This window comes from Pantherophis guttatus, chromosome 6 (genome assembly GCF_059756535.1).
Source record: "Pantherophis guttatus breed Tessera chromosome 6, ASM5975653v1, whole genome shotgun sequence".
NCBI lineage: Eukaryota > Metazoa > Chordata > Lepidosauria > Squamata > Colubridae > Pantherophis > Pantherophis guttatus.
Window position 1 is genome coordinate 18,812,031 of NC_142068.1, and position 12,005 is coordinate 18,824,035.

Sequence of the window (12,005 nt, forward strand, 5' to 3'; positions counted from 1 at the left end):
GGCCTTGGTGGTAAGGTGACTGGGAGGGCGTGGCTTGTTGGTCAGCTGGGCGTGGCCAAGTCAATGTCACTTCTTTGCCCTTTTTTAACTTACAAAACACAACACAACACAACTGGCTCACCCACAATATAAAAGCAGCTGTGCTAGACACAAAATGGCCCCTGCAACAAGCAGGAACCTCACACAGCCACAAAAAGCCCCAAAAAACAACTTTCACACTTTACACACACAAAATTACACATACAGCTTTGTGAGATTTTGTGTGTTTGTGTAGTTAGAGTGAAATACTACAGAAACACACTAAATCTCAGAAAGCTCCACAAATATTATTTTATTTTATTTTATTTTATTTTTTATATAAAAGCAGCTAAATTTAAAACTTCCTAAACTTTAAATGGCTAGGTCTAAAAAAAGAACAACTAAAAAAACCCCCAATTAACTATTTTTTTAAAGCTCCCAAAGGGCAAAAAAATTTACCCAATAGAACAGGGGTTTCCAACCTTGTCAACTTTAAGACTTGTAGACTTCAACTCCCAGAATTCCTCAGACAGCTTTGCTTTGCTGGCTGAGAAATTCTGGGAGTTAAAGTCCACAACTCCCTGCCTGCTTGATTGCAGGCAGGGAGATTCAGTTGCTTGCTGATGCAATGGATTGCAGGGATTACAGCAAGGTGTTGCGACCAGCAGCTAAAGTAAGCAAGCTGAGGGTGGAGGGGGAGGGATTTTTGCTACCGATTAGCAGGCAACTCAGCTGGGATCGTCAGTGCTTGGCTCGTCAGAGCCATTTAAAAGAAAAAAAAGGCTCTGATGATCGTGCGGCTCAGCTGGGCATGAGGGGCGGGGGCAGGGATTTTTGCTACCGCTTCTCCGAACTGCCCACCGCCATCACTACTTACTTGCTCGAGCCGGTACGAACCGGGAGCATTTCACCCCTGCCACACGCTCTCTGAATGTCTGGCTGACAAAGGAGATTGAAAAAGAAATCAACATAGAGTTCCTCTTCAGTTCGTCTGATGGTAGCCAAAAATCAGCAAATTTCTTGATAAAATCCAATTCAAGGCTGCCTTCTGGAGGCCAGGTTCCTACATTAGGACCAATGTAGTAGATTGGCCAGATGGATTTGCAGAGGGTTTTCAGCTTTTCCTTTTTAAAAACAACTTTGATTGCTATAATGGGTTTTAACGTGTCCCAATGAATTAACACAGTCCAGAGGGGAACACGGCTCTACTCTTCCAATGAGGTTACTCCTTCCAAACAGGCTGCTGGTATAGTTGCCCATTGTTTTCTTTCTTTCTAAGGGGATTATCCTGATTTAAGCTCGGGGTCTGGCCACACCCTTCTTTTTCCACAAAAGAATTTCTCGGGCTTGGGACAGCTCGGAGTTCTGGCCAAAGACCCTTCTTTTCCCTCAAGAATTTCTCGGGCTTTTTCGTCAATGGGGTTTGAGTTGGTTAAAACCCTCCCCTCAAGTTTTGTAAGGCCATTTGTCTCAGTGAGGGGGGGTTTCTCGGGCGCTTTCTAGAATCGGAACTGACAAAACTCCTTTTTTCTGAAAGGATTTCTTGGGTTCCCCTTTTAAGCTCAGAGTTTTGGCCAGAACCCACCCCAGCACTGCAGACTTTTATTCCACAAGTCACACTCCTTTCAAAGCAATCGGCGCTGGCTAATCTCCTCACGGAGAATCAGAAACGCAGACTTGATCTCCACAATTCACTTGGAGGGCAAACCTCTAGTAGGAATTTCCCTCCTCTCATTCACGCACACACAAAGCAACACTCCCCTGTTCCCACCCAAAGGAAAAGAAAAACAATTATCTACTTACCTAGCAGAGTACAATCTTCCCCAATACCCAGTTCAAGCCTCAATGGCACGTTCAGGTCCGGCTGGAATCAGGATCTGCTGGCATCCGGCCAGGCCAACGTCAACAGTTCAAACTTACTGGGACAATGCTCTTTGACATTGTCTGAGGCCCATGCCAGTTTTTCCTGTTCACCGTGTTGAAAGCGTGCTGAACCTCAATGGGGTTCAGTATGTGGGAAGCCAAATGTGGCCACCTCAAAGAAAAGCACAATATAAAAAGGGTTCACATTCCGTTTCTTGTTTGTAGTTCTTCCCTGCATGTATCTTGTATGTGTTTGGAACAGCTAACCATTTAAGCTTGATCAAGATTAAATGCTATTTTACTCAAGCCTCTGTTTAAGTTTCTTGTTTGGCATTTATGAGCTTAAAACATATTATGATCGGACCTTACATAAATAAATAACTTTTTCTTCTCTAACCATTACCTTATAAACATTTCTTTTTACATTTATCACTTTTCATTTCATCACTCCCCTGCTTCCTTTTTTTCCCGTGCTTCCCATTAGTATTTTATCCCATGCTTCTAACACAGTTTGCAACAAAACTGTCACTTGGTTCTAAACAGTTTTTGTGTCCCCTTATCTGGTGGAAGGTAAAAGCTCCTATGACACCCCCTTCCCTCCCCCAAGCTAACTCACACATTCCCCAATCACCTCCGATACCCTGGCAACTTCAAACTAAAGTTAGGAAGAAACCTTCATTGACACTTGGGCTGAAATGGATTACGAGCACCTCACTGGCTCCATCAAAGGAAAGGAATCCCTTCAGAATAAGGGGGAGAAGAAGAAAAAATCACAATTCAATCCCAGACCTCCTCAAACACATCCACACCTGTTGTGGTCCACCCACAGCTGCGGAGCTGGCAGCAGAGTCGGACAGCAATGAGGCTGAAGAAGAACATGGGCCAGTCCTGGAGGCTGGGGAAGGCCCGGATAAGGGCTCTGTTTCAGAGGCAGAGATGGGGCCAGGTCCATCGGGGAGTGATGTGCGGACTTCGGAGCCTCCAGAGGCTGTCAGTAGAGAGGCAGAAGAACAGGCGAGCCTGTTCCTAGTGCACATATGTGAAGAGCTGCCAGAAGGCAGGAGCAGATAAAGCAGAGAGGACGACTCGGGAGTAGGGCCAAAAGATGATTGGCCCCTCCCATAAGGCGTAAAAGACCAGTAATGGCTCTTGGCCTCTTTGCCGGAAAACAACGTTGAGAGATTTGTTTCTTGTTTCACTATATTCATTTCTTGTCGGAGTCTTCTGCTTCTGAACTTTTGCCAAGAAAAGCCTTTGGCAGTTTGCCTAATTATCCCAAGGTCAGTGATAAACTGAGGAATGGTGTTTTGAAGAATTTGCTTTAATTTAGTTTGGACTACGCTTAGAATGAGTTAATTCTCAGCTGTTCTAATAAAGTCTGTTTGTTTTCGAACTGTTTGTATTTAATACTAACTACTTGGGCCTGGGTCACAACAACAGCTAGGGAGGAATGTATATATCTGAGAGGTATCTTCCGTCCTAGATTTCACATGTCTTGCAAAGCACGTGTGCGAAGCGAACCAGTGATAACACCGGTTGAAACCCACTACTGAACTATCCTCCTCGGTGGCAGATGCAACATTGGGCAAAATGCTACTTGCTGATCTCACACTTCGAATGCTGCAGGGATGGGTAAACTGGTGAAGAAGAGCAACTGCTACGGGAAAGGTTGCTTACCAACTCGTGTGCCAGTTTAAAGATGAAGCCATTTACTATTGTATACAGGTAGTTCTCGACTTACAACAATTCATCTAGTGACTGTTCAAAGTTACAACGGTACTGAAAAAAGTAATTTACGACCATTTTTCACACTTGCGACCATTGCAGCATCCCCCATGGTCAGATGATCGAAAGTCGGGCGCTTGGCAACCGGCATGTATTAATAAGGGTTGCAGTGTCCCGGGGTCATGTGATCACCTTATGCAACCTTCTGACAAGCAAAGTCAAGGGGGGGGGGGAGAATGCTAGATTCACAATAACTTAACAACTGCAGCAATTCACTAAACAGCTGCGACAAGAAAGGTTGAAAAATGAGGCAAATTCACTTAACAACCATCTGGTTTAGCAAGAGAAATGTTGGGCTCAATTGTGTGATCATACGTCGAGGACTACTTATATATGTTTAGGAATCCCATTTGCTTAAACCTGAAACGCATAGTTGTAACCGAAGAAGTTCTTGGATGAGAAGCAAAACATTTTCAAAGGAAAAAAAAACCCCAAGAAAGTTCAGTTGACTTTTGGAAAAAGCACCTTTGGGATGCTTTGGCAATTGACATTGGCAACCTTCAGTCTCAAGAGACTATGGTATCGTGCCCTCAGTGTGGAAGGGATTGCCACTCTCGAATTGGCCTTTTTAGTCACACTAGATGCTGTTTTAGGGCCTCTTTCCACTAGATGCTGTTTTAGGACCTGGAAAGAGGTCCTAAAACAGCATCTAGTGTGACTAAAAAGGCCAATTCGAGACTGGTAATCCCTTCCTCACTGAGGGCAGATGCATTCTGTCCCCTGCCCAGCCCCCAGATTTCACTGGTCACGGGACTGCCTCTTTGCCTCATCCTGCCGAACAAGTGTCTCTTCGATTGGAGAAGGCCATGCTGGGTCTTTAGTCTCCAAGCTGAACGATCGGAGGTCAAGGTTTCCCAGTTGTTAATGTCCATTCCCAGGGCCTTTAGATCCCTCTTGCAGATATCCTTATATCGCAGCTCTGGTCTCCCTCCGAGGCACTTTCCCTGCACTAATTCTCCATACAGGAGATCTTTCAGAATCCGACCATCAGCCATTCTCACGACAATAATGTACAGGTTTCACCATTTTAAAGATAGATTGCATGATCAGGAATTTGTTCCACTCAGATACAAGAGCCTGTAGTACAGGGATAGGTTCTAAATGTTTTTACTACCGGTTCTGTGGGTGTGGCTTATTTTGTGGGCGTGGCTTGGTGGGGGGGTAATGTGACTGGGTGGGCATGGCCAACTTTTTTTTTTTTACTTTTAAAAGCATTTTTTCTACAACCTTAAGAGGTTGCAGAAAACAATGCTTTGAAAAGCCTCTGCTGAAATCAAGCAACTCAGCTGGGATCGTCAGAGGCTTTTCAAAGCATTTTTTAAACCACCTCTTCGGCCGAAGAGGTTGTAGGAAAAATGCTTTGAAAAGCCTCTGACGTTCCCAGCTGAGCCATGGGATCATCAGGGGCTTTTTTTTTTACTTTTAAAAGCATTTTTTCGGCTAAAGAGGTTGTAGAAAAAATGCTTTTAAAAGTTTTTTAAAAAAGCCTCTGATGAGGTGGGCGGGGTAAGCGAGCGGCAACTGGGCTGGGGACCTGTTTGGGGGCGTGGCCAGCTGGTTCTCGGAACTACTACAAATTTTTACTACCAGTTCTTGTGAACCGGGAGTAACCCACAACTGCTGTAGTAGGCCATACCCTGTAGATGAAGAATCAAAGGGGAGGAAGAGGTCTTCCCTCAAAGGCATTAGACAAGTTGACTTCAGGAAAAATACTGTTTTGCTCCAGATGAAATAACTGATTATCATCTGTTCCAGAGGTGGGTTTCAGCAGGTCCTGACCAGTTCTGGAGAACCAGTAGAGGAACTTTTGAGTAGTTCAGAGAACTGTAGTAAAAATTCTGACTGGCCCGACTTCCATCTATTCTCTACTTCCCAAGTCCCAGCTGATCAGGAGGAAATGGGGATTTTGCAGTAACCTTCCCTGGATTGGGAAGGGAATGGAGATTTTGCAGTATCCTTCCCCTGGAGTGGGGTGGGTGGGAATGGAGATTATACAATATCCTTACCCTGCCATGTCCACTAAGCCACACCCACAGAACCGGTGTAAAAATTTTTGAAACCCACCACTGATCTGTTCAATCATTGCATCTTTCAGACTAGTTTTAGTTTAGTTTTAGTTTAGTTTTATTGAATGTCTATACCGCCCTACTCCCGGAGGACTCAGGGCGGTGAACAGCCATGAAATAAAACACATACATATAAAAATTTAAAATCGAATAAAATGAATTAAATAAATTTGGCTGAATTAATACCCATAATTTAAAATACCCATATTTTAAAACACATTAAAATTTAAAATTTGCACTTAAAAGGGAGAAGATTTAGGCGAGGCCAGCTTGATGAAATAAAAGAGTCTTCAGCTCGCGGCGGAAGGTGCGCAGATCCGGGATCCTCCGTATCTCTGGGGGGAGCTTGTTCCAGATCGTCGGTGCCCCCACAGAGAAGGCTCTCCCCCTAGGGGCCGACAGCCAACATTGTTTGGCCGACGGCACCTGGAGGAGCCCCTCTCTGTGGGAGCGTACTGGTCGGTGGGAGGCTATTGATGGTAGTAGGCAATAACCAGGTCCTAAGCCATGTGGAGCGCTTTAAAGGTGGTGACCAGAACCTTGAAGCGCACCCGGAAGACCACCGGGAGCCAGTGCAGCTCGCGCAGGAGAGGTGTTACATGGGAGCTCCACGCCGCTCCCATAACCACCCGCGCGGCCGCACTCTGCGCCAGTTGGTGCCTCCGAGTGCACCTCAAGGGGAGCCCCATGTAGAGAGCGTTACAATAGTCCAGACGAGAGGTGACGAGGGCATGAGTGACTGTGCGTAGCGAGTCCCGATTTAGAAAGGGACACAACTGGCAAATCAGGCGAACCTGATGAAAAATCCTCCCAGTCACGGCCATCAAGTGCTCTTCTAAAGACAACCGTGAATCCAGGAGGACGCCGAAGTTACGAGCCCTTTCCGTGGGGGCCAATGATTCGCCCCCAATAGCCAGCGATGGCGCCAGCTGACTATATCGGGACGTCAGAAACCACAGCCACTCGGTCTTGGATGGGTTGAGCCTGAGCCCGTTTCTCCCCATCCAGATCCGTACGGCCTCCAGGCACTGGGACATCACTTCAAGGGCATCGTTGGGGTGGTCCGGGGTGGAGATGTACAGCTGGGTGTCGTCAGCGTACTGATGGTACTTCACCCTGAAACCACGGATGATCTCGCCCAGCGGCTTTACATAAATGTTGAACAAAAGGGGCGAGAGAACCGATCCCTGCGGCACCCCACATATAAGGGGCGTCGGGGTCGATCTCTGCCCCCCTGTCAACGCAGACTGTGACCGGTCAGAGAGAAAGGAGGAGAACCACCGTAAAACGGTGCCTCCCACCCCCAACCCTTCCAGCCGGTACAGCATGATACCATGGTCGATGGTATCAAAAGCCGCTGAGAGAAATAACAGGACCAGGACAGAGGAACAACCCCTGTCCCGAGCCCTCCAGACTAGGGGGAATACTGGGGGTATTCTTAAAAAAAAAAACCTTTCCTCAGCCATCTCCTTAGCAGTTTCCCCACTTGATACTTCTGGCTTTATAAAAAGTTTTGTGCAAAGGTCTGTTGGTGTTGCAATCTGTTGCATTATTTATATCATTTGTAACTGATGGTTTCTTTCTTGAATTGCAATTCTGGAAAGATGGTTGCTGGGCAACTTTAATTGTGAGACTTGATAGACTTCCAGAAGTCACTTCTTGTTTAGTTGGAAGACACAGATATTTATTTGCAACATGTAAAGGTAGAAGATTCATGATTTGCATTGGAGAAGGATTTGTGTCATTCAAGGTCAGGAAACAGCAATCTGTTTATTCTGTGCAGCACAAAGAGGTGTGCTTTCAGGAATAAATCATAAATTGAGAGCCTCCAATATACAGTAACAGTAACATAGTTGGAAGGGATCTTGGAGGTCATCTAGTCCAACCCTCTGCTTAGCATTGCTTTTATACACTTCTGAAAAACAAAAGCATGTGATTATTTGCAAGCAATAGGCAACAAAGCAACCACATCCCTGACAGAGGATGGCCTTCCTAGAAGGTGGAATATTACAGCCCTCACTCTTCTGTCCCTAACTGATAAGACTTAGATAAGAACTAAGTGTGCAAAACTTTGTAACCCATCTATCTGTGACAAGAAAGAAGAGGTAACTCTAAATCAGCAGCCGATCTGGCAGCGTTCTTTGGTAAGGACAATGACATGATCTTTTTACGAATGTGCAGGCAGAAAGAGCCCAAAAAAGGAAAATAAAGAGCAAGGAAAAAAATTAATAAAAACTTGAGTTTTTTTGGCTCTGGACAGTCACACAGTCCTACGGAATGTGATGCAATGGAATCCAGATTCTGTTGTGTGTATGTTAAATCATATAATTTAAATATTATTTTCTTCCCAACACCCATTATGAAAGACACTATCATTGAGACATAGTATTCTGACAGATGTCTTTCTGGTTCCTGGTCTAATTCAGCTGAATCTCCAGATCAACTCACCTTTCTGAATTGAAGCTTTAAATCAAAAGGGCTACCTCCAAAACCATTTCAGATTTTTACATGTATGCCCTTCCCCCCCCCCTTTGTTGTTGTTGTTGTGGTAATCTCACCAGGGTCAAGGTTGACTCAGCCTTCCATCCTTTCGAGGTAGGTAAAATGAGGACCTGTATTGTGGGGGCAATAAGCTGTATAAAAAATAACACCGCTTTGGGGGGGGGCAAAAGCCCTACTAAGCAGGTATATACAAAGTATGAAGGCTATTGCTTAATGCATTGTAAGCCACCCTGAGTCTCCGTAGATGGGCGGCATATAAATCAAACCAATAAATAATAAATAAATAAATAATTGTGGTTATTGTTATCATTATTTAGAAGATTGCCCAATTTCAAAAGTTTTTCTGGGCATCTTACATAAATTAAAGGGAAGAAAAGAAAGCATTAAAAAAAATCACCACCAGAAGACATCCATTTCCAAATCCAATCAATCCCATTTAGAGTTTTGGTTCAGAAAGTCAAAATCAAACTAGACCAGAAATCCTTTAAAATGATTTAAAAAGTGAATCAACTGGTCTTCAACATCTGGATCAAACTGAAAATTCAGTTAGGATTTTACTTGGCTGCCTTCTTCATACAACCCAAATAAACCTGAAAAGATATTTTCTCTCTCTCACACACACACACCAGTGGTGGGTTCCTCCCGGTGTCACCAAACCGGTTCTCCCCACCCTCCGCCTACCCACCCACCCCCACCCCCGCGTTATTCTTACCTTTTATTTGGCCCCACTCCCAATCTGTTGCTGCCTCCTGAGTCCCAGCTGATGGCTAGAGGGAAAAAAACTGTTTAAACTCTTGCCACAGGGCTTCAAAGGGCCGCCCTACAGCTGATCAGTGTTAAAAGAAAACAAATGAGTAGATCAGTGTCTGCAAAAATAAATGGTGGGATTCTACTTCGGTAGAACTGGTTGTTAAGTAGTTAAGCCAGTGGTTCCCAAAGTGGGCGGTATCATGCCTTAGGGGGGCGGTAAGAGGCAAGGGGGGTGGCAGGGGAGCGCTAGAGGCAAAAGGGGGTGACGGGGTGCTAAGTGGCAAGGAGGGTGGCCCCCATCCTTTGGCCTGTGCCTCACAGCAGTTACCTCCTTGCAAGCAAACAGCAAGAAAAAACAACTCCTTTCAACTTCAGCATAGGCTAATTAGCAGGTTGATTAGATCTGCCTCCCGACTCTCAGATGATTTGCTCTCAGCTGTTTTGCCCAGGGCTCAGCTGTTTGCTGCAAATGCTGGAGCAGATTTTTGTTTCTCCTTATGCAAATCAAGCTGAAAACGAAATTGAAAATAAAGCAGGGTGTTGGCTGTTACGTTGGAAAATTAGGCAGAGGCAGATTTCTTTTCTTTTTCCTCACCAAAAAGGTAGGTGCAAACAATGGGAAATTTAGGGCAAAAGAGGAGAGTTCAAGATTTTAAAACACAAAAGAAAAAAAGCTCTATTTAACTAGGGAATTGTAATAATTGAGTTACTATTAATTGTATATTGTGTTGAAAGCAGAAATGGTTAAGTTGTGGTTTGGAGGAATCTATGGGGGAAATTATTTGGTTTATTATTATTGGTAAATATAATTAATTGATTGTTAATAGATGGATCTAGCCAAATGACTCACAAGACAAGTATAATTATGAACTTTCCTTTATTTATTTCAGGCCTGAATTAATCCCAGGCCTAATCAGATTATCAGTTACTGACCATCAGTCTTTTCTATTACAGGTACACATCTGAAACTGGGGGATCTCCACGTGGAGCAGCCTTATATACTAGGGGGGAGGAGCCAGAAGGTAAGGTGTGTCTATGGGGGTGATGGGGTGTGTACTTAGTTAACCCTTGCAGGACTATGGGGGCATGGAGTTGAGGGAGTTAGACATTTACTCTGACAAAGCCCCCTCTAAATGTCTAACTGGTTGCGGGTACTTGATGTTTACATATATGCATGCCACATACAAAGAACATAAGTTACATATGAACACATATTTTAGACATGAGGTAAGCGTGCTGCTTATGTGGTAAAGGTTTTGTGAGTATATCAGCCGTTTGCTCCTCGGTATCACAATGTACTGCCTTTATAAAGCCAACCTCTGAAAATTGTCTCACATGTTTGCATTTGATACCAATGTGCCTTGATTGTTGGCCTACTGCGTCGGCTTTTGATATCTCTATTGCTGCCTTGTTCTCTTCGTGGATAATTATAGGGTATGTTGGCTCAGTCCAAATATTACTAATTAGGTCATCGAACCATATCAGATTATTTGCGGCTTTGGAAAGGCAGACAAACTCTGCCTCAGTGGTGGAAGTTGCTACCAGTTTCTGCTTCCCTGTGTACCAATGGATGGGGCTTCTGTTAATAAACAGTATATAACCTGAGGTACTTTTTCTACTCTTGATGTCTCCCGCCCAATCGGCGTCAGCATAACAGGTTAGTTTTGGTTTTGTGGATGTTTCTGGCTCGAGACTCAGTTGTGCATTGATGCTGTATTTGAGATACCTGAGCAGCCTCTTGATGGCATCCCAGTGTGTTATGGTAGGTTTGCTAACATGTCTGGATAGCAAATTGACTGCCAGAGTGATGTCAGGTCTGGTCCAATTGGCTATATATAGTAATGATCCTATGGTGGACCTGTATAATTTGTTGTCGTTAAATGGCTCAGATTCATCATACATATTTTTTAGGAATTCTGGTTGCATGGGAGTCTCACAGGTTTTCGCTTCTGACATATTGCATTTGGATAATAGTTCGGTGATTTTTTCTTTTTGAGAAAGTCGGAATCCCCTGTCTGTTTTGATTACATGGACTCCTAGGTATTTATCAATCTTGCCCAGAGACTTTAAGGAGAAGTGGCTTCCTAGCTCGGTGGCGAATTTATCGCATTTGTCTTTATGTTTGCCTATGTATAGAATATCGTCCACATAGACAAGTATGCCCTCAAATGAGTCATTTCCCCCTTTCGTAAAAAAACACTTGTCAGCTGAAGTGGCTGTAAATCCCATGGAGTTGAGTGCCTTGGCTAAGCAATCATACCACCTTTTACCCGATTGCTTGAGCCCATACAAGCTTTTATTTAGGAGCCATGTGCTGCTTCCTTCTTTGTTGTACCCTGGTGGCGCCTTTACGTATATCTCCTTGTCCAGCTTGGCATGGAGGTATGCTGTCTGTACATCAAATTGAAATACTTCAAGCCCCAGGATTGTAGCTATTACCAGAGCGCTCTTGACACTCTCAGCTCTGATGGTAGGTGAGTAGGTGTCCGTGTAATCCTCTGGGTACTTCTGAACAAATCCTTGTGCAACCAGTCTAGCTTTGTATAGCGCTTTGTTATTCTCCAGTGTTTTGATTCTGAACACCCATTTGGTTCCTATTGGTTTCTTGCTTTCAGGTACTTGGGCTGGCGAATACACATGTAGGTCTCTAAGGCCTTTCATTTCTTTATCCATGGCTGATTCTCATTTTTCTCTCTCTTCCTGGGGGAGGCTGAGTATGTCTTCATAGGAACTAGGGGTGATGTTGTTACAATTTATGTTCATGATGTAGTCCTCCAGTCTTTTTGGGGTTTTATTCCTATTGGCTCTAACGGGCCTGCTTGGAGATGCATCTGTTACGTGCAGGCGCTCGGCTTCCTTTTCCGTTAGGCTGTCTAGCTTCAAGGTGGGGTGTCCTTCTTTCCACTCCTTGGTGCTTATTTCATGAAGTTTGGTTTTGATGTGTTCATCTTCCTTTGTTTTCTTTGTGGATATTTCATCTTCCCTTTGGTTGTGGTCGTGTGTGTCTTTGTTGATGATGGT

The 12,005-nt window shown here is 44.4% G+C and overlaps 1 protein-coding gene across 8 annotated transcripts in view; it reads left to right on the forward strand.

Moving 5' to 3' along the window:
* LOC117678796 (uncharacterized) overlaps window positions 1–12,005 on the forward strand; it is a 64,647-nt gene that overhangs the window by 33,301 nt on the left and 19,341 nt on the right. For 7 of the 8 annotated variants that reach the window (XM_087872081.1, XM_087872083.1, XM_087872085.1 and 4 more), the window contains one exon: window positions 9,939–10,006. In XM_087872081.1, the coding sequence (XP_087728207.1) occupies window positions 9,939–10,006 (68 nt within the window). Of the gene's footprint in view, window positions 1–9,938; window positions 10,027–12,005 lie in introns of those variants that run through there. The other variant, XR_015728436.1, reaches the window with a different exon arrangement.